Raw genomic sequence first — 17,296 nt, 5'->3', positions numbered from 1 at the left:
TCTCACAGACTACAGTAGATAGCTTTGTTTACCGGGCAACGCCGTCGTTGCTCGTTGCTACGAAAGTTGACCACTATTATTATGGTCCCCCTCGATCTCCATGTGTACGACGGTGGTTCGGCTGGCGTCGTCACCGCCCCATAACCTACCGTACTTTGCTTACTATAAACTCCACTGGCTTGTTTTCCTTATATTCATTGTCAAGGCACGGCCTGCTCGTGAAACTGTTTCAACCGCAGCTTGCAGGAGCAGGATATCTCCTTCCTCGACACGGACAGTCTTGTGTGTCCGGTTGTCCTATTATTGACCTTGGTTTGATCTAACGACCCGTTATGCCCCCAGTTGTGTTGTTTTTAATTGCTTAATCGTCCTTGAAATTGAACAAATCGACATTCCGCCCCGCATTCCAGCAACAACTTTGAAATCACATCGACAGACAGTAAGGGAATCACAGATAAGAATATTACATCATCACCATGCCGTCGCATGAAAGGGAAGGTTCGCGCGACCGCGAACTGGTCGTCAGACATCACCAACACTCGCACTCAGAAAGTGGTCGATCCTCGGTTCCTATGTATGTAAACAGAGGATGATATCCCTCATTTTAAGCTTTTCTTTGGATTGCTTCATCTGAGCCATACTGACATTGAGTGCTTGGAAACACGCAGGTGGGACAGCTCAGATCCAGATAGAGCTCCTCCCCCTCTCCCTCTCAACCCTGGTGGCAGCCCGACTACGCGATCAAATGTATCGCCCAACATCCAGGCTGTTGCAGCAGGTCTAACCGAGAAGATGCGTGAAAATGCTCCCAGTTCATACACGACCAACCCGATGCCGTTGAAGCCAACGTCGCCGGAGAAGTCGCTCATCAAGGGGCAGTATCACAAGCGGATGCAGAGTTTCGCGCAGCAGAGCGGTGACCCTCGAGCGGAGTTTCGCAGCTACCTGGAGAGTCGGTCTCCCGAGAGGCCGTCGCGCGCATCTGTCTTCGATAACGCTGATAAAGCAGTGGAGAAGACTCCCACCCGGCCGGGCTCGTCAAACCGGGACTCAGACAACGAGACTCCGTCATTCCGGATATCCAACCGGTTCCTGTCAAAGCCCATCCTGGGAGAGAATACACCTCCATCTGCTACGATGTTGGCTCTCCAGAACATGAAGCTCCCAGGCGAGAACGAGCCTGCGCCTTCGAATGGCACGAACACATCTGGGGGTAACAGCAGCAGCAGCAATAACAGCAGCAGCTTACCCAGCCAGACGTTCGATGCTCTTTCAACACAGATCTTGAGTCTCACCAGTATTGCAACCAACCTGCAGCGAGAGATGGCCCAGTTGAGCCGCCGTAGCAAGGACAATGCTACGGATCTGATCAGTCTCAAGGCGGCCACTAATGCCCGAGATGAGGACATCAGGAAGAGCCTCCGCGAGCTGGCAAACAACATAAGCTCAAAGCTCCTGGATCCGGAAGCAGCAGGAAGGTCAGCACATTCTACCCACATCTGCCCTGGTTACATGATTGATAATAGAGCATACGACAGTTCCCCAAGCTCAAGGAAAAGCTACACGCTTCCCCGAATACCCACTCCGAATAGTTTTGCCGCCGCCATGGAGAGGGAATTGTGCGGGTCTCCCGCGCCTATCTCGGATGGTTCCGCCAGCATTGCTCTCCTGGAGAAGGTTTTGCGTGAAATGGCTACGCAAGAGGGACAGGAGAAGCTGATCGAGCTTGTGGATGAGATCAAGTCCAGGCCAACGAAGAATGAAGCTGACAAGGACGCCGATAAGACGATAACCAAGATGCTCGAGGAGATTCTTAACCTGGTAAAGGACGAATCTGGAACCCGTGCTCTTGTTCGCTCGAGGGTCGTGGCAGGCCTAAGCGACAATCCTCCTCAACCAGGTAGCCGATCAAGATCTCTCTCCCCCTCTGTCCGGCCAGCCGGCTCCGGACTCGAGGGTAGGATCCAGGTCCATTCCGGAGAAGGCACTCTTGATGGGAACTCGTTGACACCCGGCAACAATGTTCTGCCTGGAGAAATAATGGATCTCCTAAAGAGGCTGAAGAACAGCGTGGTCGAGGGAGGAGGTCTCACCAACGAAGTCAAGGCCCTCGTCCGGGAACTACGTGGTGAGGTTCTGGGGATGGGCAGAGACATCGCCCGAAAGCTCGAAGAAGCTGAGGCTTTGCGAACGGCGGAGGCCGGACAGCCAACGGGCCCAAACAAAGAGGAGATTGCAGCCATCGTGGAAAATAGTCTCGCGGAATTGAGAGAGCACATGACGTACATGATTCGAGAGAACCGAAGAGAATCGTTGTCGTCTGAGGTCTCTCGAGGAAGTGTAGACAGCACTGATGTCTACAACGCGGTGAAGAACGCTCTGTCCGAATTGCCATTGTCGCAACTGGCAGCTTCTGAGCCTCCATCATCTGGAATAGAGAAGGAAGACATACTTGAGGCCGTTAGGGAAGCCTGGGAAACCTACAAGCCAGAGATCGAACTTCAAAATTTCGGATTGGAACGCGACGAGATTCTCGAATGTCTCTCCGAAGGCTTGAAAGCCTACCAGCCGCGACATGAGCCAAGCATCACATACGACCAAATGGTTGCTGCAGTCGAAGCGGGCCTGAAAAGCTTCACACCCCCTATGGTAGACGCTCAACCAAATATCACCAGGGACGACATCATCTTGACCATCCGTGAATGTCTCGAGAGCATCGAACTCCCTTCACCTCAGCCGTCCGACAGAGAGCCTTCCCTCACGCGCGATGATATTCTGGCAGCAGTCTCAGAGGGTATGGCTGGGCACAGTGGTCTCACCCGAGAATTGCTAGAATCAGGAATAACGCGCGACGACGTGCTGGGTGCGGTGACTGATGGTCTTGCTGCTCACCACGCGGCTGTCAAGGACATGGGCTATTCGGAACCACACATCACCAGAGACGACATTGTATACGCAGTAAACGAAGCATTTGCTGCGCAGAACACTGCCCTGACGACCAATGTACAGCCAACTATCTCGCGTGAAGAGATCTTGGAGACAATCGCAGGTGCACTTGCCAATCAACCATCCACGGGCAAGGACATCGAGCTGAACAAGGAGGACCTTCACGAAGCAGTCCGATCAGGCCTTCAGGAAGTCGCCCATGAGACTAAGTTCAACGTTGGCGAGGAAATTCTGGACCGTCTGCACGATGTCCTCGAAGGGATGAAAGATGAGTTCAAACAATATTCCGCTGCAAACGGCCGAGACACAGAGCAGGTACTCGATGCCATGAAAGACGGCCTCGAGGTCCTCCGAGGAGAAATTGAGTCCTACGTTGATCGTGCCTCTGATGTTACAGGCAAGGACGAGATAATCGATACGGTCAAGGAAGGGTTCAGACTACTCCAAGCTGATATGGAGAGGACGATAACCGAAACTGCTGTTAGTGCGATTGGAGGCCACAATCCTGAGACGACAGATCTCCTCGATGCGATGGAGAAAGAGTTTGAGCACCTGCGACAGACCCTCGGCAGTCTCCTGATCCGCAATACCGGGTCGAGTGATAAAGAAGAGATCCTGGACGCAATTCGCGATATCACGGATAACCAGAGAGCACCTGACAGTTCTAGTATCGTCAACCCTCTCAAGGAGGAGTTCGAGCACCTTCGTGAAACTATCGCCATGAGCATGGTGCGGTCAGAACCGTCTGCCGACAAGGACGAGATCCTAAGTGCTATAACTTCTCTCAAGGACGCGTTCCAGACGATGCAAGATGAGACTTCGCAAAGACGGGATGGCAACGAGAGCATCTACTCCAGCACTGGCGAGCTACTTGACGCTTTCCACGATGGAGTCGATGTAATCCGTGCCGACCTGGATAGGATATTGAACAAACCTTCCGAGAACGACAGCAATGAGATTCTGGAGACTTTAAGAGAAGGCATGGCAGGAATAAAGGCAGAGATGGAATCTATTCGCGAGTCACAGAAGGAATTCGAGGAGGCCAATACGAGTCGTGGCAGAGAGCTCATGCTTGCCAACGAGGGCTCCATTGGCAGTGATATTGAGGGCCTGAAAGTGCTCATTACGCAGCTTCAGATCAAGGTCGAGGCTATGGAACCACCTACCGCTGCAGAGCCCGCAGAAGATGCTTTGAAGAGAGAGGACCTGAACGAGGTCTTGGCCGCCGTGCGGGAGGTCCAGGGATCAGTGGCAGAAGCCAGCACCCGGGACCTGCCAATGGATGATACCCTCGCAAAGAAGGAAGACACAGATGCCATCGAAACCTTGCTGCAGAACACGAAGGCCAAGATCGATGAGATCGTTCTCCCGGATCCGGACGAAATCGCCAAGACAGAGCAGCTCTCCGCAGTCGAGGCTCTTCTCAAAGAGACCAAGGAGGCTGTCGATGACTTCGCCGCTCGCATGGAGGCTGAAGGCTCAACCAAAGCCGACATCGGTACCCTCGAGGCTCTCCTGAAGGACATCTGGGCCTCGATTGAAGAAGTCCAGAACAAGGTGAAGCCTTCCGAGGAGTCTTCTGAAGAGGACACGGAGAAGCTTGTTAAAGCGGACCTGCAGACAGTTGAGGCTATGATATTCCAAGTCAAGACCCAGATTGACGAGCTTAAGCTCCCTGATGTAGAGACTCTACCAACAAAGGCTGAGATCCAGGAACTCAACGAGCTTGTTGCCGGTTTTAAGGAGACGGTCGAGGCCGAAAATGAGCTTACTGCGCAAGCCTTCGAGGCACGGAAAGTTGAACACGGTGGCCTTGCGGAGAAGATCGAAGAGGCCAAGTCCGTGGTCGATGAGCTTCGCGAAGAGCTCACCAGTAAGCTCGACGGCAGCAATGGAGGCCTCTATGAACTGAAGACGCTCCTTGAAGGATTAGCGTCTTCCGCAGAGTCATTTAGCACTGTTGAGAGCATTAAGGAGCTTACTGACCTCATTAACAACGAATTTGAGCGAGTGCGCAATGACCACGAGGCCACCAAGGTTGAGACAGAGGAGCGAGATGCGGGGATCATGGTTAAACAGGATGAAGTTCGGGCAGCTATTATCGTTGAGCTTGGCACCAAGATTGACGAGAAGCTGGGCGAAGTCCTTGGCAAGTATGACGAGGCACAATCTACGGTGCAGTCGAAGTTCTCTGAGATCGAAGACCGAGACGCGGCCAACATCGAGGCACTCACGAGCACCAAGGCTGTTGCCGAGGATATCAGACTCGTTATCGGCGCCATGGGCAATAGTGTCAATGAAGCCTGCGAACGGATAACTGAAGACGCCAGGACATTCTTCGAAAAGGTGGATGAATCCTACAAGAAGATGGAAGAGATGCATAACGAGGTGAAGTCAACTCAGGAGCAAGCCAAGGCGGAACTAGAGAAGACATCTGCGTCTACGGACCGGGTTCAGACAGAACTGCAAGAGTATCACCCTCAGATCCTGAACACCATCAAGGATATCTTGTCTATTGTTGGCCAGCATTACGAACATTCTCAGAAGTCCACCGAGGAACTGAAGAATGATCTCTGTACCATCCCTAACGCCATCACTCCGCTACTGCCTGCGTTGCCGCCGCCTGTAGAGATCCCTCCGCCGGAGAAATACGATGACTCTCAAGTGCATGAGAAGCTCGACACCTTGCTTAACCACATCTCAACCGCAAGCGCGTCCACTGCTCAGATGGAGAAGCTTGACGCGATCCAACAGCAGGTGATGGCAGCATCTCAGCAGATGAACGAGATGTTTACTTTCCAGACCAGGCTCATCGAAGAGGATAATGAGAGGAAGAGACGTGAGGCAGACGAAGCCGCCGCCGCTCTCGAAAGGAGCATCGCAGACAAAGTGAAGGTCGAGGCAGAAATTCTGGGTCTCCACGAAGAGAAAGACTCCCTCCTGAGCGTTATCCAAGCGCTCAAGCAGGAAAAGGAAGATCTCACCAAGCAGAATCATAAACTATCCAAGGAGCTCTCCGGTCTCGAAACCGCTTTGGAGATTCGCCATGAAGAAATGCAAGTCATGGAAGACCGGGCCGAATCGCTAGAGAGAAGGATTTTGGAGGGTGTCCTAGACCACGCCAGGAGTCTGCTCATCCGGCCAAGCACCACACGGCACATGAACCTGAAGAGAGTCCCTAGTGCTGCGAGCACTGCCACCAAGGCCAGTCGCGCCAGTACCGTCAACACTTTCAAGGACAACAATAGCATTGTCAGCAGCGGTGTCGGGATGGCTCTGAAGCGACGCAGCGCAGTGAAAACCCGATCCGGATCAACCGTCTCACCTAACCCCGGCAAGGAAAGGCGAATTCTTAGTTTGAGTCATGTTACTGGCAACAGGGGCCTGACCGACCGGCAGAGCATGCTCTCCCAGCTTCCCAACAGTGGGATCAGCAATATGAAACGGAGTCACTCGGTAAAGTCGAACGCCGCATCCCGGAAAGCTTCCTGGGGGGCTCGGAGCTCGACAGGAAACAAAGAGAACGAGATCTTCCACGAAGAGGACGAGAACCAGTCGGGCGACGAGAGTGACACCGGAACTGAGAGACGCACTAGCTATGCGGGCACCTATACTGACAGTATGATGTATGGCACCGGCAGTGCCTTGTCAGCCGACCGCAAGGTCAGCTACGCCAGCTCAACAAACGGACTAGTTGCTGAGCACGAGGGTTCCGTTCTTCCAGATACCCGGGACCACGGGGACGAGAAACAGCATGAGGATCATGAAGCTCATGACGCTGGTGAGGAAAAGGAGGACCAGCACGATGATCACGAGGCCAGTGATAGCGAAGACGATGCGGTCGAACGTGACGGAAATGCCGACTATGCTGACGCTCATTCTACCGTTGGTGACGAGGAGGCTTCTGATGAGCACCCTCGTGGATTCGACGAGAAGGGACTCCCCGAACTGGAACCTCCACCCAAAATCGGAGATCTGGCTCATCAGAATGACAGCGGTCTCGGAACGGACATCCCGAGCGGAGCGAGCGCAAACGGAGACTAAAGGTCTACGTTGTATGCAGTGAAGGTGAAAAGAAATCATCAGTGATAGCACCCACATGTTCCGAAGCCATGGTTATGTTTCTTCGTATATGAGCGTTTCGTTCTGTTTGATGTCGGAAAGTTGAGCGCTGGAGTGTGGAGTGAAACGGGGTTTCTGCTTTCTGGCGTCTCTGTCATTCGTTTGTTGACGAATTTCTTTTGTGTTGCGTTCCTTGATTTGAATTCCCTTTGTTTTTCCCAGATACTCCACGAGGTACATGCAATACGAGTCGATTGATGCTAGATATGCACAGAAAAGAGAATGAGTCCTTTGTAGAAATAATAATGGTCTTGTATAGTTAGTAAATAGAACTAAATAATGACTTAGTCATGAGCAGTCAGCCATGTGACTGGATGAGAATGCTGAGTCAGCCAACCCCAACGCAACGTCATGCGTCCCCAGCGGACCGAAAGGAGCCACGCTCTTCTTCTTGCTCTTCCTCTGTTTATCATCTATTTTATCATCTATCATCCGACTCCCCTCGCCTCTCTGGAAGCTCATCCCTTCAGCTATCGAAGCTGGATGCTCTTGGAGAGCTTCTCTACCCCTCTCTCTCGTTGATCATGGCCTCTGTCTGAGCACCATCTCTCACCAACCCTATGTCGTTTAAGCTTCTCCAACGCCCTATAAGGCTGTAGCACTCTTCCCTTGCCATAGAACTCCACGATCAATCATGTTGGATCCTCTTCCTCCGCCGCCTCAGTGGCTGCGGACCTATACAGAGCCCTGGGCAGCATACCTCAATCTCCCGACGCTAACTGAGCACATCCATGAGGTGATTGGGTCGTTCCTTGTATATCAGTTCATCCACTCCTTCGTATCTCCTCTATTATCCGCACGCCTCTTTCCCAGCATCTATCCGAAGTTCAATCCCCGGACCAAGCTGAACTGGGATGTCCATGTCGTCTCGCTGGTGCAGAGCGTATTGATCAATGTGGTAGCTCTCTGGGTCATGTTCGCCGACCAGGAGCGGAAGGCCATGAACCCTGGGGAACGAGTGTACGGATATACAGGAGGCTGCGGTCTGGTACAGGCACTGGCAGCCGGATACTTCGTCTACGATCTGATCATCAGTACGGTACACTTGGACATCTTTGGAATCGGGATGCTGTTCCATGCAGTCAGTGCCTTGTGGGTCTTCAGTCTCGGATTTGTAAGTTCACCAACGCGTCGTCGTCTGTTCCTTTCATAGCAGATGTAGCACTGGCAAGCAGGCCTTGCGGGTATTATCGAGGTCTAATATGAGTGTGTAGAGACCTTTCATAAATTTCTACGCACCAACTTTCATCCTTTACGAGCTATCGAGCCCGTTCCTCAATATCCATTGGTTCTTGGATAAGGTCAACATGACTGGCAGCAAAGCTCAATGGTACAACGGAATGACCCTGCTGGCTGTTTTCTTTTCATGCCGTATAATCTGGGGCACCTGGCAGTCTGTCTATGTGTATCAGGACATGTGGATGGCTCTGAAGCATACATGGTCCGCGTCGAAGCTGCTTGAGCCTGTCAACATTAGTGCTACGGTTTTCCAGGAGCGTAACGGGACGTTGTGCGTTGACGATACCTGCGCCAGAGCGAACGCGGAAATCTCCAAGTTCGCTCATCACACCGCAGCCGGCGTCCCACAGTGGTTGGTCATCACCTACGTGGTTTCCAACCTGACCCTGAATGCGCTTAATTACTACTGGTTCTCGAAGATGGTCGAGACTGTCCTGAAGCGATTCCGTCAACCTCCCGCCAAGAAGGAGGACGTTCCCAACGTTGTAATCGATGCGGCCGCAACACTAGAAGAGGAAGAGGGTCACTTCGAAAAGACCTCTTCAGCCGTGGATGCGGCTGATAACGAGGAGCTGAGAAGGAGAAAAGCGTGAGCTGAATATAGATCCGATGCGCACGTTGGCTATTCTTATCATCCGGCTGTTGCCCTATTTCTATCCTTTATCCTGTTGCAAACGAGTAACGAGTCAACGCAGCATAAGGTAGATCACGACCATAGAATCCATTCCGCCTTTTGACTCCTCTTTGATTTTTTTGCGCTTCAGTTCTGGCCGCTTGTTCCTAATTCGATGTTCTCAAGCTGGAGTTTCATTGAAGTTTCCTCTCTCCGAACTTGAGCGAAGAACCATCACCGTCTCAGATTACGAGTTGCGTCTTAAAATCAGGAATACGCCCTTAAGTTGCTTTTTTTATATCAAGTGCCTTGCTTTGTATTTGCTAACTCTCGATCTCACGAATTGGTTGAAAGCCTAGAAACATATAACTATGTCAACTTTATATATTCCTCATTTTGCCTAATAGCTGGAAACAGTCGTAAAGGTTCTTAGCAAAAACATATCTCTTACTTTCCTTGACCAGAAAAGGACACATAAAAATGACTTATCGAACAAGACCATGAATCGATAGGAATCCAGGAGCTTAGTTTAGTTTACATTGAATACAAATCCTGCCTATCAACCAAGCAGTCAATCAATCAAACCCATTCATCCATCCATGAGCGACATCCACTCCCTGCGAAACAAACAAGGGTCAGAAAAGAAAAGAGATAAACCGAACCGCAGAACACCGGGTCAATACGTTAAAAAAGAGAACAGCACGGTTTGAAGAATAAATAAAAAGAAAACCCCACCAAGCGCCTCGATTAACCGTCGTCTCTGCTTTTTTTTTCTTTAGTTGTATCTTTTCTTTTTTCCTCTCGTTTTTGTCTTTACTCTGAATCAGGATCGAACTAACTCTCCTGTGTTTTGCGTCTATCTAGCGGCAGCAGCATCTGGCTTGGCTAGCATGTAGCGAACCGCTTCACGAGCGACGGGTGTCTCCCAGACGCTGCTGGTACCACCTCGTCGGAACTCGGGGCCAGAGCCATCCTCGCCGCCGCCACGAGTCGCTTCGCCAAGAATGGTCTCGAGGTCCCTGCGCTGGGAGTTGAGCCAGCGACAGATGAAGGTGGCTGGGTCCTTGCTGAGAGCGGTGTAGAACGCATGCTTGGCCTTGGAGTGTGTAAGGGCCTGGGTGACCAGCGAGAGTTGGTCGTCAAGGGCGTTGATCTGCCTGATAGAGGCCGCGTATTGTGGGTTAGACGTCAAGGCGATCATCTTCTGGCGCAGAGGGTCTTCCACGGCGACGCGGATGTCGTAGACGGTGGGCTTAGGGTCCTTGTGGAAATCCTGGTCCACGCGGATCGTGTAGGAAAGCTTGATGGGCTCCATCGGGCTGGTGTGGGCGCTGGTGCTTTCAGGGATCTGAGGGAAGAACATCTGGTCACGACCAAAGATCTGTAGAGATAATGTCAGCGTATCCCGTCTTCAATATTATCCGGGGAAGGAAATGTCTGCATACCGAACGCAGACGGTGATCACAACGGACTTGTCGCTTCTCCTCGTCTTCTTGCAGTCCCATTGCACGGATATAGTCCCAGATACCGAGGACGATACCACTTCGCGCCTCCTCTTCTGTGTCGAGAACCTCTGCAAGCTCCTTGCTCAGCTTGTACCGTTCCGGGGTCTCGTCGCGGACCAGGCTAATGGTCACGTTGAGATTCTCCTGCGATGCCCGCGAAAATTGCAACGAGTCAAAGTCGGCGGTGGGAGGCAAAGATGTCGCGTTTGGTGGTAGCTGAGGCTTATTCCAGGTGATGGGCTTGACCTCCTCTGGCTTTGCGGATGGCGCCTTGTCAAAATCAATGGTGATAGTCTTGAAGAAATGCGACAGACGCGGCCGTGGTCGCTTGGAGGCGGGCTTCTTGTCCTTCGTGCCCTCCTGTCCATCCTGCTCCATGGCGTCACCGTTCTGGTCCTCCCCTCCCTCGTCATCGCTCTCATCAGGAACCGTAGGATCACTATCATCATCGAGCAGTCTGCCTTCAATTTTCACCTTATAGCGACCGGAACCCGGATTGGCTCCATTCTGCTCGTCCTTCTGCCATGGTTGATTCTCCACAGTGTTTGTAATCCAGACACGCAGAGTTCTGTATCTTTTCACCGTTCTGCTGATCGAGTCTTGGATGTCCAGCCTCTTACGGACCATGGCAGCGTCGAGCCGCTTCTCAACCTCGCGCAGGCTCTTGTACTGCTGCACGCCCTCCCCAATAATCACCTCTTCGACGCCATCGGGGATATTCTTATCTGTCGGCTTCCGGCTCCGTCGCAAGGCCGCATCGTTCGACTGCGCCATGGTGCGCTGAGCGGCAAGGAGTTGAGGGTTGGGGACTGCCTGCGGTGGTAGTGGCACGGGCATCACTGGTGCTGCAACAAGCGCCATGTCAGTTTAAAAGAAAACAGAAAAAAAAGGACGCAACCACGCTAGGTGCGATGCAGGACACTATCATACCTGGGCCTGGGGCACCGCGACGAGGCGTGGCAGGGGAGTGCTGCGCGGCCTGAGGATAGGCCCGGGCATAGTTGGGGGGAATTGGAGCGTTCATGCTGGTCACAAGCGGGTAATCCAAGCCCGCAAAACGACCGGGTCGTGGTCCGTGGAGCTCTTTGTTCCTCAAGCGCGGTCCTTATCGAAACTCTGAGTTGTTGAGTCGGTCTGGTTCGCCGATGGTTCTTGCGCGAGTTTGAAGCGACAAAGTCACGATGGGCGCTTGTTGCGCTCCCGCGCTTTACCCCTTGCGGTAGTCACCTTGCCGTAGGTAACAAAGGACCGGCTTCTGGTCTATCTATGAGCTACTAGTATTCGATTCGATTTCTTTTTTAAGGAATCTGTCTCGTCTACAGGCATAGAATAACAAGTTTTAATCGTCTGATCTCGTGATAAGATCGAATCATTGATGCCTCTACCTACACGTCCGGCTCTTTTTTCGCCGCCTGGTATATCAAGCACCATCCGACCACCTTATGCTCCCAAAGTCATCACATTTCAGAAAATTCGACCAAACAGGGAAGGCCTTTATTCGAGAAGAGAGGCCTGGTTAGTATACAACACTTCCACCACGTTGCTCAGCTTCTCGATCGTCTCCAGCGCGGCATCGTAGCCCCGGTCCCGCTCTGTCTCATCGTACACAATCAAGCAGCCGGCACCCTGGTCCAAGACGCCAATGATGACCTTGTCCAGGATCATCTGCGATAGCTTCCTCTCAACCTGCTGCGTGTCCAGTCCGACCATCTTGGCAATGTGGTCGATCTCGACTCTGCTGAACGGCTCGATCACCTTGATGAGGTTCTGCTCCAGCATCGCATCGTAAAGTCTGCGCAGGTGGTTTCGGATAAAGGTGTCACCACCGAGTTCATACCGGTAGTCTGATAGGGCCTTCTCATATTCCTCCAGCGATCGGTTGGCGTGAGCTCGGGCCACCGCCTTCATGGCCTCCAGTCTAGTACTAGCATACTTAAGAGCCTGTTTGGAGGCCAGCAAGGTAGTCACATCATCCACAGCATTCAACATAATCTTGCACAGCAGCATGTACTGAAGGGCCGCGGTAGCCTTGGTTGCGTCGTCGAGAGAACTGTAACCCTCAAGGGCTTCGATGAAGTATGAGAAGGCAGTGTTGAAGTCCTTGTCCTCCGCGTGGAGCATGCCACTCTGCATATCGAGACCGGCCTGGACCTGCGGAGGGGTGTACACAGAGGCTGCAGATGTTCGTGCAGCTGTGAGCGCAGCACGCGCTTTGGGCTGGTTGCCGAGTGCATGGTAGACACGCGACTCCAGTAGCTGGACCTCCACCAGCATCAACTTGTCATCCAGACGCTTCAGCTCCCGCAACAGAGAGTTAATTAGTGTCAAGGCATCGTAGTATGTCTGCTTCTGCATATAGATCGTGACCAGTCGGGTTTCGAGGTTCTGTCTCAAGAAGGATCGTCGTTCTGACACTGCCCATTCTATGCATGACTTGATGACGTTGATCTGGATATCGAGGGTGTTTGGGATTTCGCTGAAAATGTCGAGTAGCTGACGGACTATATCGTGAATTGTCAGCGTTATGAAAGGGATCAAATGCCCATTTCTGCGGAATAAGTGACTCACCTAGCTTCGCCGTCTTAGCTTTAGCAAACGAGGAGAAGACATCGCGGCTCGTCTTGATGAGTTCTGAGAGCTCCTGTGGCTTCTTGACATCACGGTACAGCTCTCCTAATCCTATCAAGGCTGCCTCGTAGTCGCGCGAAGAGGCTTCCGTCGAACCTGGCCCCTTGGAGAGGATATCCCGGTAGATGCTCTCTGCCTTGGAGGCGTCCTTCTTAGAGATCGCCTTGGCTTCCTCTATCCGCTGGGCGGCTGGTGATGTGGGAGCCATCCTGGGACGAGTACAATTAAACTATAGAGGTGGAAAGGACCAAATGAGTCGACTAGACGGCAAGGAAGGGAAGAGGTCGTGGGGTTGAGAGCTAGAGCTGGAGCTGGTTGAGGTCTGGCGATGTTGCGTATGTCCGCTGGCGGCCTTGGAACTGCGGCAGTCCAGCTCCGCCTTGGCTGGCCAATCACGCTGCAGCCCGCCGAGGCGGTCAATCGCCGTCAAAAAGATCTGGAATTTTTATGTCTTGTCTTTGCACGGAGTATTTTCCGCAACACCCAGAGAGCAGCATGGTGAGTTTTCAATGCAGGATTATTGCTGGCTTCTGTCGTACTGACTGTCTATAAGAAAATCAAGGCTCTTTCTCGCTCCGCTGCCTCGCAGCAGGCTCCTGGCACGACTGTCGCCAGACAGCACAGGAACCTAGATCCCGCCCAGCATCCGTTCGAGAGAGCGCGAGAATATACTCGAGCCCTCAATGCAACTAAAATGGAGCGGATGTTTGCGGCGCCGTTCGTCGGACAGCTAGGAAGCGGTCACGTTGACGGTGTCTACACCATGGCTAAGGATCCCGGTTCTCTCGAGCGTTTCGCAAGTGGAAGCGGTGATGGTGTAGTAAAAGTCTGGGACACCACCAGTCGGGAGGAAATCTGGACGACCCAGGCGCATGAAAATATTGTCAAGGGGATGTGCTGGACGCCCGATCGGAAGATTCTCTCGTGTGCCAGCGACAAGACGGTCAAACTTTTCGACCCGTATAATTCGGCGCCAGAGGCTCCGCCGCTGGCGACTTGGCTGGGCCAGGGTGCCTTTACGAGCATCACGCATCATCGTGATCGTCCATCCTTTGCCGCATCCTCCTCTGTCATTTCAATCTACGACCTTTCGCGACCTTCCTCGACACCTGCGCAGACACTCCACTGGCCTAACGCTACCGATACGATCACGTCAGTCGCTTTTAATCAGACTGAGACTTCCATCCTGGCGTCTACCGCTACAGATCGTTCCGTTATCATGTATGATCTTCGGACAAGCTCACCTCTGGCCAAGGTTGTCCTGAAACTGGCTTCCAACGCACTGGCATGGAACCCAATGGAGGCATTCAATTTCGCCGTCGCAAACGAAGATCACAATGCATACATTTTCGATATGAGGAAGATGGACCGAGCGTTGAACGTGCTCAAGGACCACGTCGCTGCTGTTATGGATGTGGAGTTCAGTCCCACTGGCGAAGAGCTCGTCACTGCTTCCTACGATCGTACGATCCGTCTCTGGAACAGGGCTCAGGGTCATTCGAGAGACATCTACCATACAAAGCGGATGCAACGGTACGTATTTCATTTCGATTCCTTTGCTTTTGGTGTGCATATACTGATCCTGTGCTATAGTGTCTTCTCTGCCAAGTTCACCCCAGACAATCAGTACGTCCTGTCCGGCTCGGATGATGGTAACATTCGAATATGGCGTACAAATGCTTCATCGAGAAGTGGCATCAAGAGTGCCCGCCAGAGACAGAAGTTGGAGTACGACCAGGCTCTGATCAACAGATATTCGCACATGCCGGAGATCCGCAGAATAAGACGTCACAGACGTCTACCGAAGGTTGTCAAGAAGGCAGGCGAGATCAAGAAGGAAGAACTGGCGGCTCTCAAGAGAAGAGAGGAGAACGTTCGCAGACATAGCAAACCCGGTAGCATGCCACGTCGCAGCGAGCGTGAGAAGATGATTCTCACGACGGAACAGTAACCGAGTCTTGCAACTTTGGGGAACAACGACTTGGTTTGAATCCTCTACAATTCAGCGTTCCCTTGTGCCGGTTCCGGTTGCCAACATTGGCGTGAGGATTACCATTTGATCTTTCGTGACTTGCGCTAATTGGGCTCACCCGGAGCCCTCCATATACATTAAAATACGATTATCGGCATAGATCGCCTGGCTCTATGTACAATGGGACAGACTTTCATCTGAACCGCATCATTGTTCCGCGTTGATAATCTCCAGCTCGCTTTCGGACGTCTGGTCTTGTGAGGGAGGCTGCTGCTGCTCAACATTTTCTGCAGCGGACTTGGCTACGGCTGTATCGATGCCGCTTAGGTAGCGAGCAATTCTCTGAACTCCGACGGGCAATGCCGCATACAGATTGACCAACGTGGCAAAAGCAGGGAGCCTGATTACTCCCCCCTTACCATTGTCGACGGCGTAAATGATAGCCTGAGCGACTTGGACTGGTTCGAGGACGGGGGCAAAGAAACGATTAGGTGTTTGAATCCTGTCGAAGAGGGGAGTCGACATCTGCCCGATCTCAACAAGCAACATTTTCACTCTCTCGTGGTCCCCGGATGCTCGCAGCTCAGCCTCCAGGGTTCTGTGAAGGGCACTGAGACCCGCCTTGCTGGCCGAGTAGTCTGAAAGACCCGCGGCAGAAAGCTGGCCCAGTACAGAGCTGACGTTGACAATGGTACCACCGTTCTCTGCTTCCAGCATCCCCGGGAGGAACGTCTGACAGGTATGGAACGGTGCGAGCAAGTTTGTTTGAATCGTCTTCTTGATGGCGCTTGTAGAGAGGGAGAGGAATGGCTGTGCATTAATCCCGGCTGCGGCACAATTGATCAGCACCGTAGGTGTACCGAGCTGCAAGATAGCATGTCAGCGAGATAGAATAACCAAATTCAATGCACATCGATCCAAGTAAATTTCCAGCCCAGAGCACAGCAGTAGTAAATCACATACGTCTTTCTCAATCATCCTCGCAGTCTTCTCTACCTCCTTCCTATCTCCCACATCACACTTATAGTACTCAACGCCCGACAACTCCTCCCACCCCTCAATTTCCGCTACTTCCTTCACATCCAACACAGCAACGCTGACACCACGCATACCATAGATCTGCGCAATCAACTGCCCCAGCCCACTTGCACCCCCCGTGATCACCACGACTTCCTCGCCCAGATCAACGGTACGAGGCAATCCGAACGCGATGCGCTCACTAACCATCTGCGCCCCAGTATAGACCGTCAAAAGGATCGCGTACGAAATCGCAATGATCATAGCCGGGTGTTCGTAAGGCGTAACCTGGGCGCGCAGACAGAGCACCACGATCCAGGCGATGAATGGGTGGAGGAACGTGCGGTTAAGCACCGCTAGGAAGAGGTCGAGGGTGAGGTATTCGTGCCATGCTTTCTGGCGGATTGGTATGGATTTCGAGGTAGAATGGACGGTTGGGATGGAGGACATTGCGATTCTGTCTCTCGCTGCGAGTGCGAGGCCTTGGTTTGTTTTTGTTCCTCTAGTTGAGGGAAGAGAGAGAGGGGAAGGAGAGGATGAAGTTGAGGGTTTGGTTAGAAGGAATATCGTGGATTAGAAGATATAAATGGCCATGGTTTTCTTGGAATGGCTATTTAAATGAAAAATGAAAGAGGATCTGAAGCGCAAGAAAAGGTATGCCGCGGAGAGGTAATAATAATAATAGCTAGGTGAAAGTCGATCCAAGCTCCAAATCACCGATAAGGCGCAGAAGGCCCTCTTAGTGTGACGTGATCTGCACTGAACGGTTAAATGGTTTGGCTAAGGATTCTTTTGGATAACATACCCTTTCCTTTCGCTTTACGCTATTTCTCTGGGAAAGTCTAGATACACAAATGTCCATTCACTATAATAATTTCTGATATTTTCAAAAAAAATAGTTCCTGGTCTACTACCAGATCAATACTCATGATATTTTTTTTTGTTTTCCTGTTCGCAAACCCACCGATCTTTTTAAGTTGGTCCCTGGAAAGGAACCAGTATGAAACCAAACTGCGACACACGCAAAACACACGGTCTGAAGTCTATACGGCATTTTTACCCGGACTTATATATGTCTTTTAGTGTCTGCAATTGAGGCTATCTACACAATGCTAGCATCTTTTTAGGAGATCCTAGCTGCATGCCTGGATCGACTGTTTGTTTGGGCTTTTAATGTCCAGGTGGGCCATGATTTTATACTGCGGGGAGAGCTTATCGTGGCCATATCGGAATATATAATGGCGGCATCCAAAA

General features: G+C 52.0%; 6 protein-coding genes across 6 annotated transcripts; 3 read left to right on the top strand and 3 right to left on the bottom strand.

Moving 5' to 3' along the window:
- The first annotated feature begins 42 nt into the window (after positions 1-42).
- Positions 43-7,295, top strand: C8Q69DRAFT_21935 (hypothetical protein). The gene is made up of 3 exons (XM_028626280.1): positions 43-574; positions 669-1,478; positions 1,539-7,295. Exons 1-3 carry the CDS (start codon positions 477-479, stop codon positions 6,988-6,990), a joined length of 6,360 nt encoding a protein of 2,119 aa, XP_028488991.1. The 5' UTR covers positions 43-476; the 3' UTR covers positions 6,991-7,295.
- A 407-nt stretch (positions 7,296-7,702) lies between these two features.
- On the top strand, positions 7,703-8,900 carry C8Q69DRAFT_440446 (DUF887 domain protein; the record flags this gene model as incomplete). The annotated part of the gene is made up of 2 exons (XM_028628650.1): positions 7,703-8,182; positions 8,283-8,900. 2 exons carry the CDS (start codon positions 7,703-7,705, stop codon positions 8,898-8,900), a joined length of 1,098 nt encoding a protein of 365 aa, XP_028488990.1.
- A 438-nt stretch (positions 8,901-9,338) lies between these two features.
- Positions 9,339-11,592, bottom strand: C8Q69DRAFT_21859 (hypothetical protein). The gene is made up of 3 exons (XM_028626271.1): positions 11,356-11,592; positions 10,366-11,270; positions 9,339-10,301 (listed from the first exon to the last, which is right to left on the bottom strand). Exons 1-3 carry the CDS (start codon positions 11,447-11,449, stop codon positions 9,777-9,779), a joined length of 1,524 nt encoding a protein of 507 aa, XP_028488989.1. The 5' UTR covers positions 11,450-11,592; the 3' UTR covers positions 9,339-9,776.
- An 82-nt stretch (positions 11,593-11,674) lies between these two features.
- Positions 11,675-13,393, bottom strand: C8Q69DRAFT_411101 (26S proteasome regulatory complex, subunit RPN6/PSMD11). Its single transcript, XM_028628303.1, has 2 exons — positions 12,994-13,393; positions 11,675-12,926 (listed from the first exon to the last, which is right to left on the bottom strand). The coding sequence occupies exons 1-2, from the start codon at positions 13,259-13,261 to the stop codon at positions 11,920-11,922; spliced, it is 1,275 nt and encodes a 424-aa protein (XP_028488988.1). The 5' UTR covers positions 13,262-13,393; the 3' UTR covers positions 11,675-11,919.
- A 107-nt stretch (positions 13,394-13,500) lies between these two features.
- On the top strand, positions 13,501-15,004 carry C8Q69DRAFT_502876 (small nucleolar ribonucleo protein complex subunit; the record flags this gene model as incomplete). The annotated part of the gene is made up of 3 exons (XM_028632436.1): positions 13,501-13,551; positions 13,607-14,586; positions 14,647-15,004. The coding sequence occupies 3 exons, from the start codon at positions 13,501-13,503 to the stop codon at positions 15,002-15,004; spliced, it is 1,389 nt and encodes a 462-aa protein (XP_028488987.1).
- Positions 15,005-15,086: 82 nt separating this feature from the next.
- C8Q69DRAFT_21823 (putative short-chain dehydrogenase/reductase family protein) lies at positions 15,087-16,815 on the bottom strand. The gene is made up of 2 exons (XM_028626267.1): positions 15,989-16,815; positions 15,087-15,889 (listed from the first exon to the last, which is right to left on the bottom strand). The coding sequence occupies exons 1-2, from the start codon at positions 16,490-16,492 to the stop codon at positions 15,233-15,235; spliced, it is 1,161 nt and encodes a 386-aa protein (XP_028488986.1). The 5' UTR covers positions 16,493-16,815; the 3' UTR covers positions 15,087-15,232.
- Between the last annotated feature and the right edge of the window lie 481 nt (positions 16,816-17,296).

This window comes from Paecilomyces variotii (assembly GCF_004022145.1).
Source record: "Paecilomyces variotii strain CBS 101075 chromosome Unknown C8Q69scaffold_1, whole genome shotgun sequence".
NCBI lineage: Eukaryota > Fungi > Ascomycota > Eurotiomycetes > Eurotiales > Thermoascaceae > Paecilomyces > Paecilomyces variotii.
The sequence above is the reverse complement of the archived record's forward strand: the minus strand, read 5'-3'. Positions and strand labels throughout refer to the sequence as shown.

Excerpts from the sequence above, each read along its gene's own strand:
- C8Q69DRAFT_21935 (XM_028626280.1), top strand. The coding sequence starts at position 477 with ATGCCGTCGCATGAAAGGGAAGGTTCGCGCGACCGCGAACTGGTCGTC. Across the intron at positions 575-668 it reads GGTCGATCCTCGGTTCCTAT|GTGGGACAGCTCAGATCCAG; the intron begins GTATGTAAACAG and ends GGAAACACGCAG. Across the intron at positions 1,479-1,538 it reads GATCCGGAAGCAGCAGGAAG|TTCCCCAAGCTCAAGGAAAA; the intron begins GTCAGCACATTC and ends AGCATACGACAG.
- C8Q69DRAFT_21859 (XM_028626271.1), bottom strand. The coding sequence starts at position 11,449 with ATGAACGCTCCAATTCCCCCCAACTATGCCCGGGCCTATCCTCAGGCC. Across the intron at positions 11,271-11,355 it reads TCGCGGTGCCCCAGGCCCAG|CACCAGTGATGCCCGTGCCA; the intron begins GTATGATAGTGT and ends CGCTTGTTGCAG. Across the intron at positions 10,302-10,365 it reads GTGATCACCGTCTGCGTTCG|ATCTTTGGTCGTGACCAGAT; the intron begins GTATGCAGACAT and ends TTATCTCTACAG.
- C8Q69DRAFT_411101 (XM_028628303.1), bottom strand. The coding sequence starts at position 13,261 with ATGGCTCCCACATCACCAGCCGCCCAGCGGATAGAGGAAGCCAAGGCG. Across the intron at positions 12,927-12,993 it reads AGCTAAGACGGCGAAGCTAG|TCCGTCAGCTACTCGACATT; the intron begins GTGAGTCACTTA and ends TTCACGATATAG.
- C8Q69DRAFT_21823 (XM_028626267.1), bottom strand. The coding sequence starts at position 16,492 with ATGTCCTCCATCCCAACCGTCCATTCTACCTCGAAATCCATACCAATC. Across the intron at positions 15,890-15,988 it reads CGAGGATGATTGAGAAAGAC|CTCGGTACACCTACGGTGCT; the intron begins GTATGTGATTTA and ends GCTATCTTGCAG.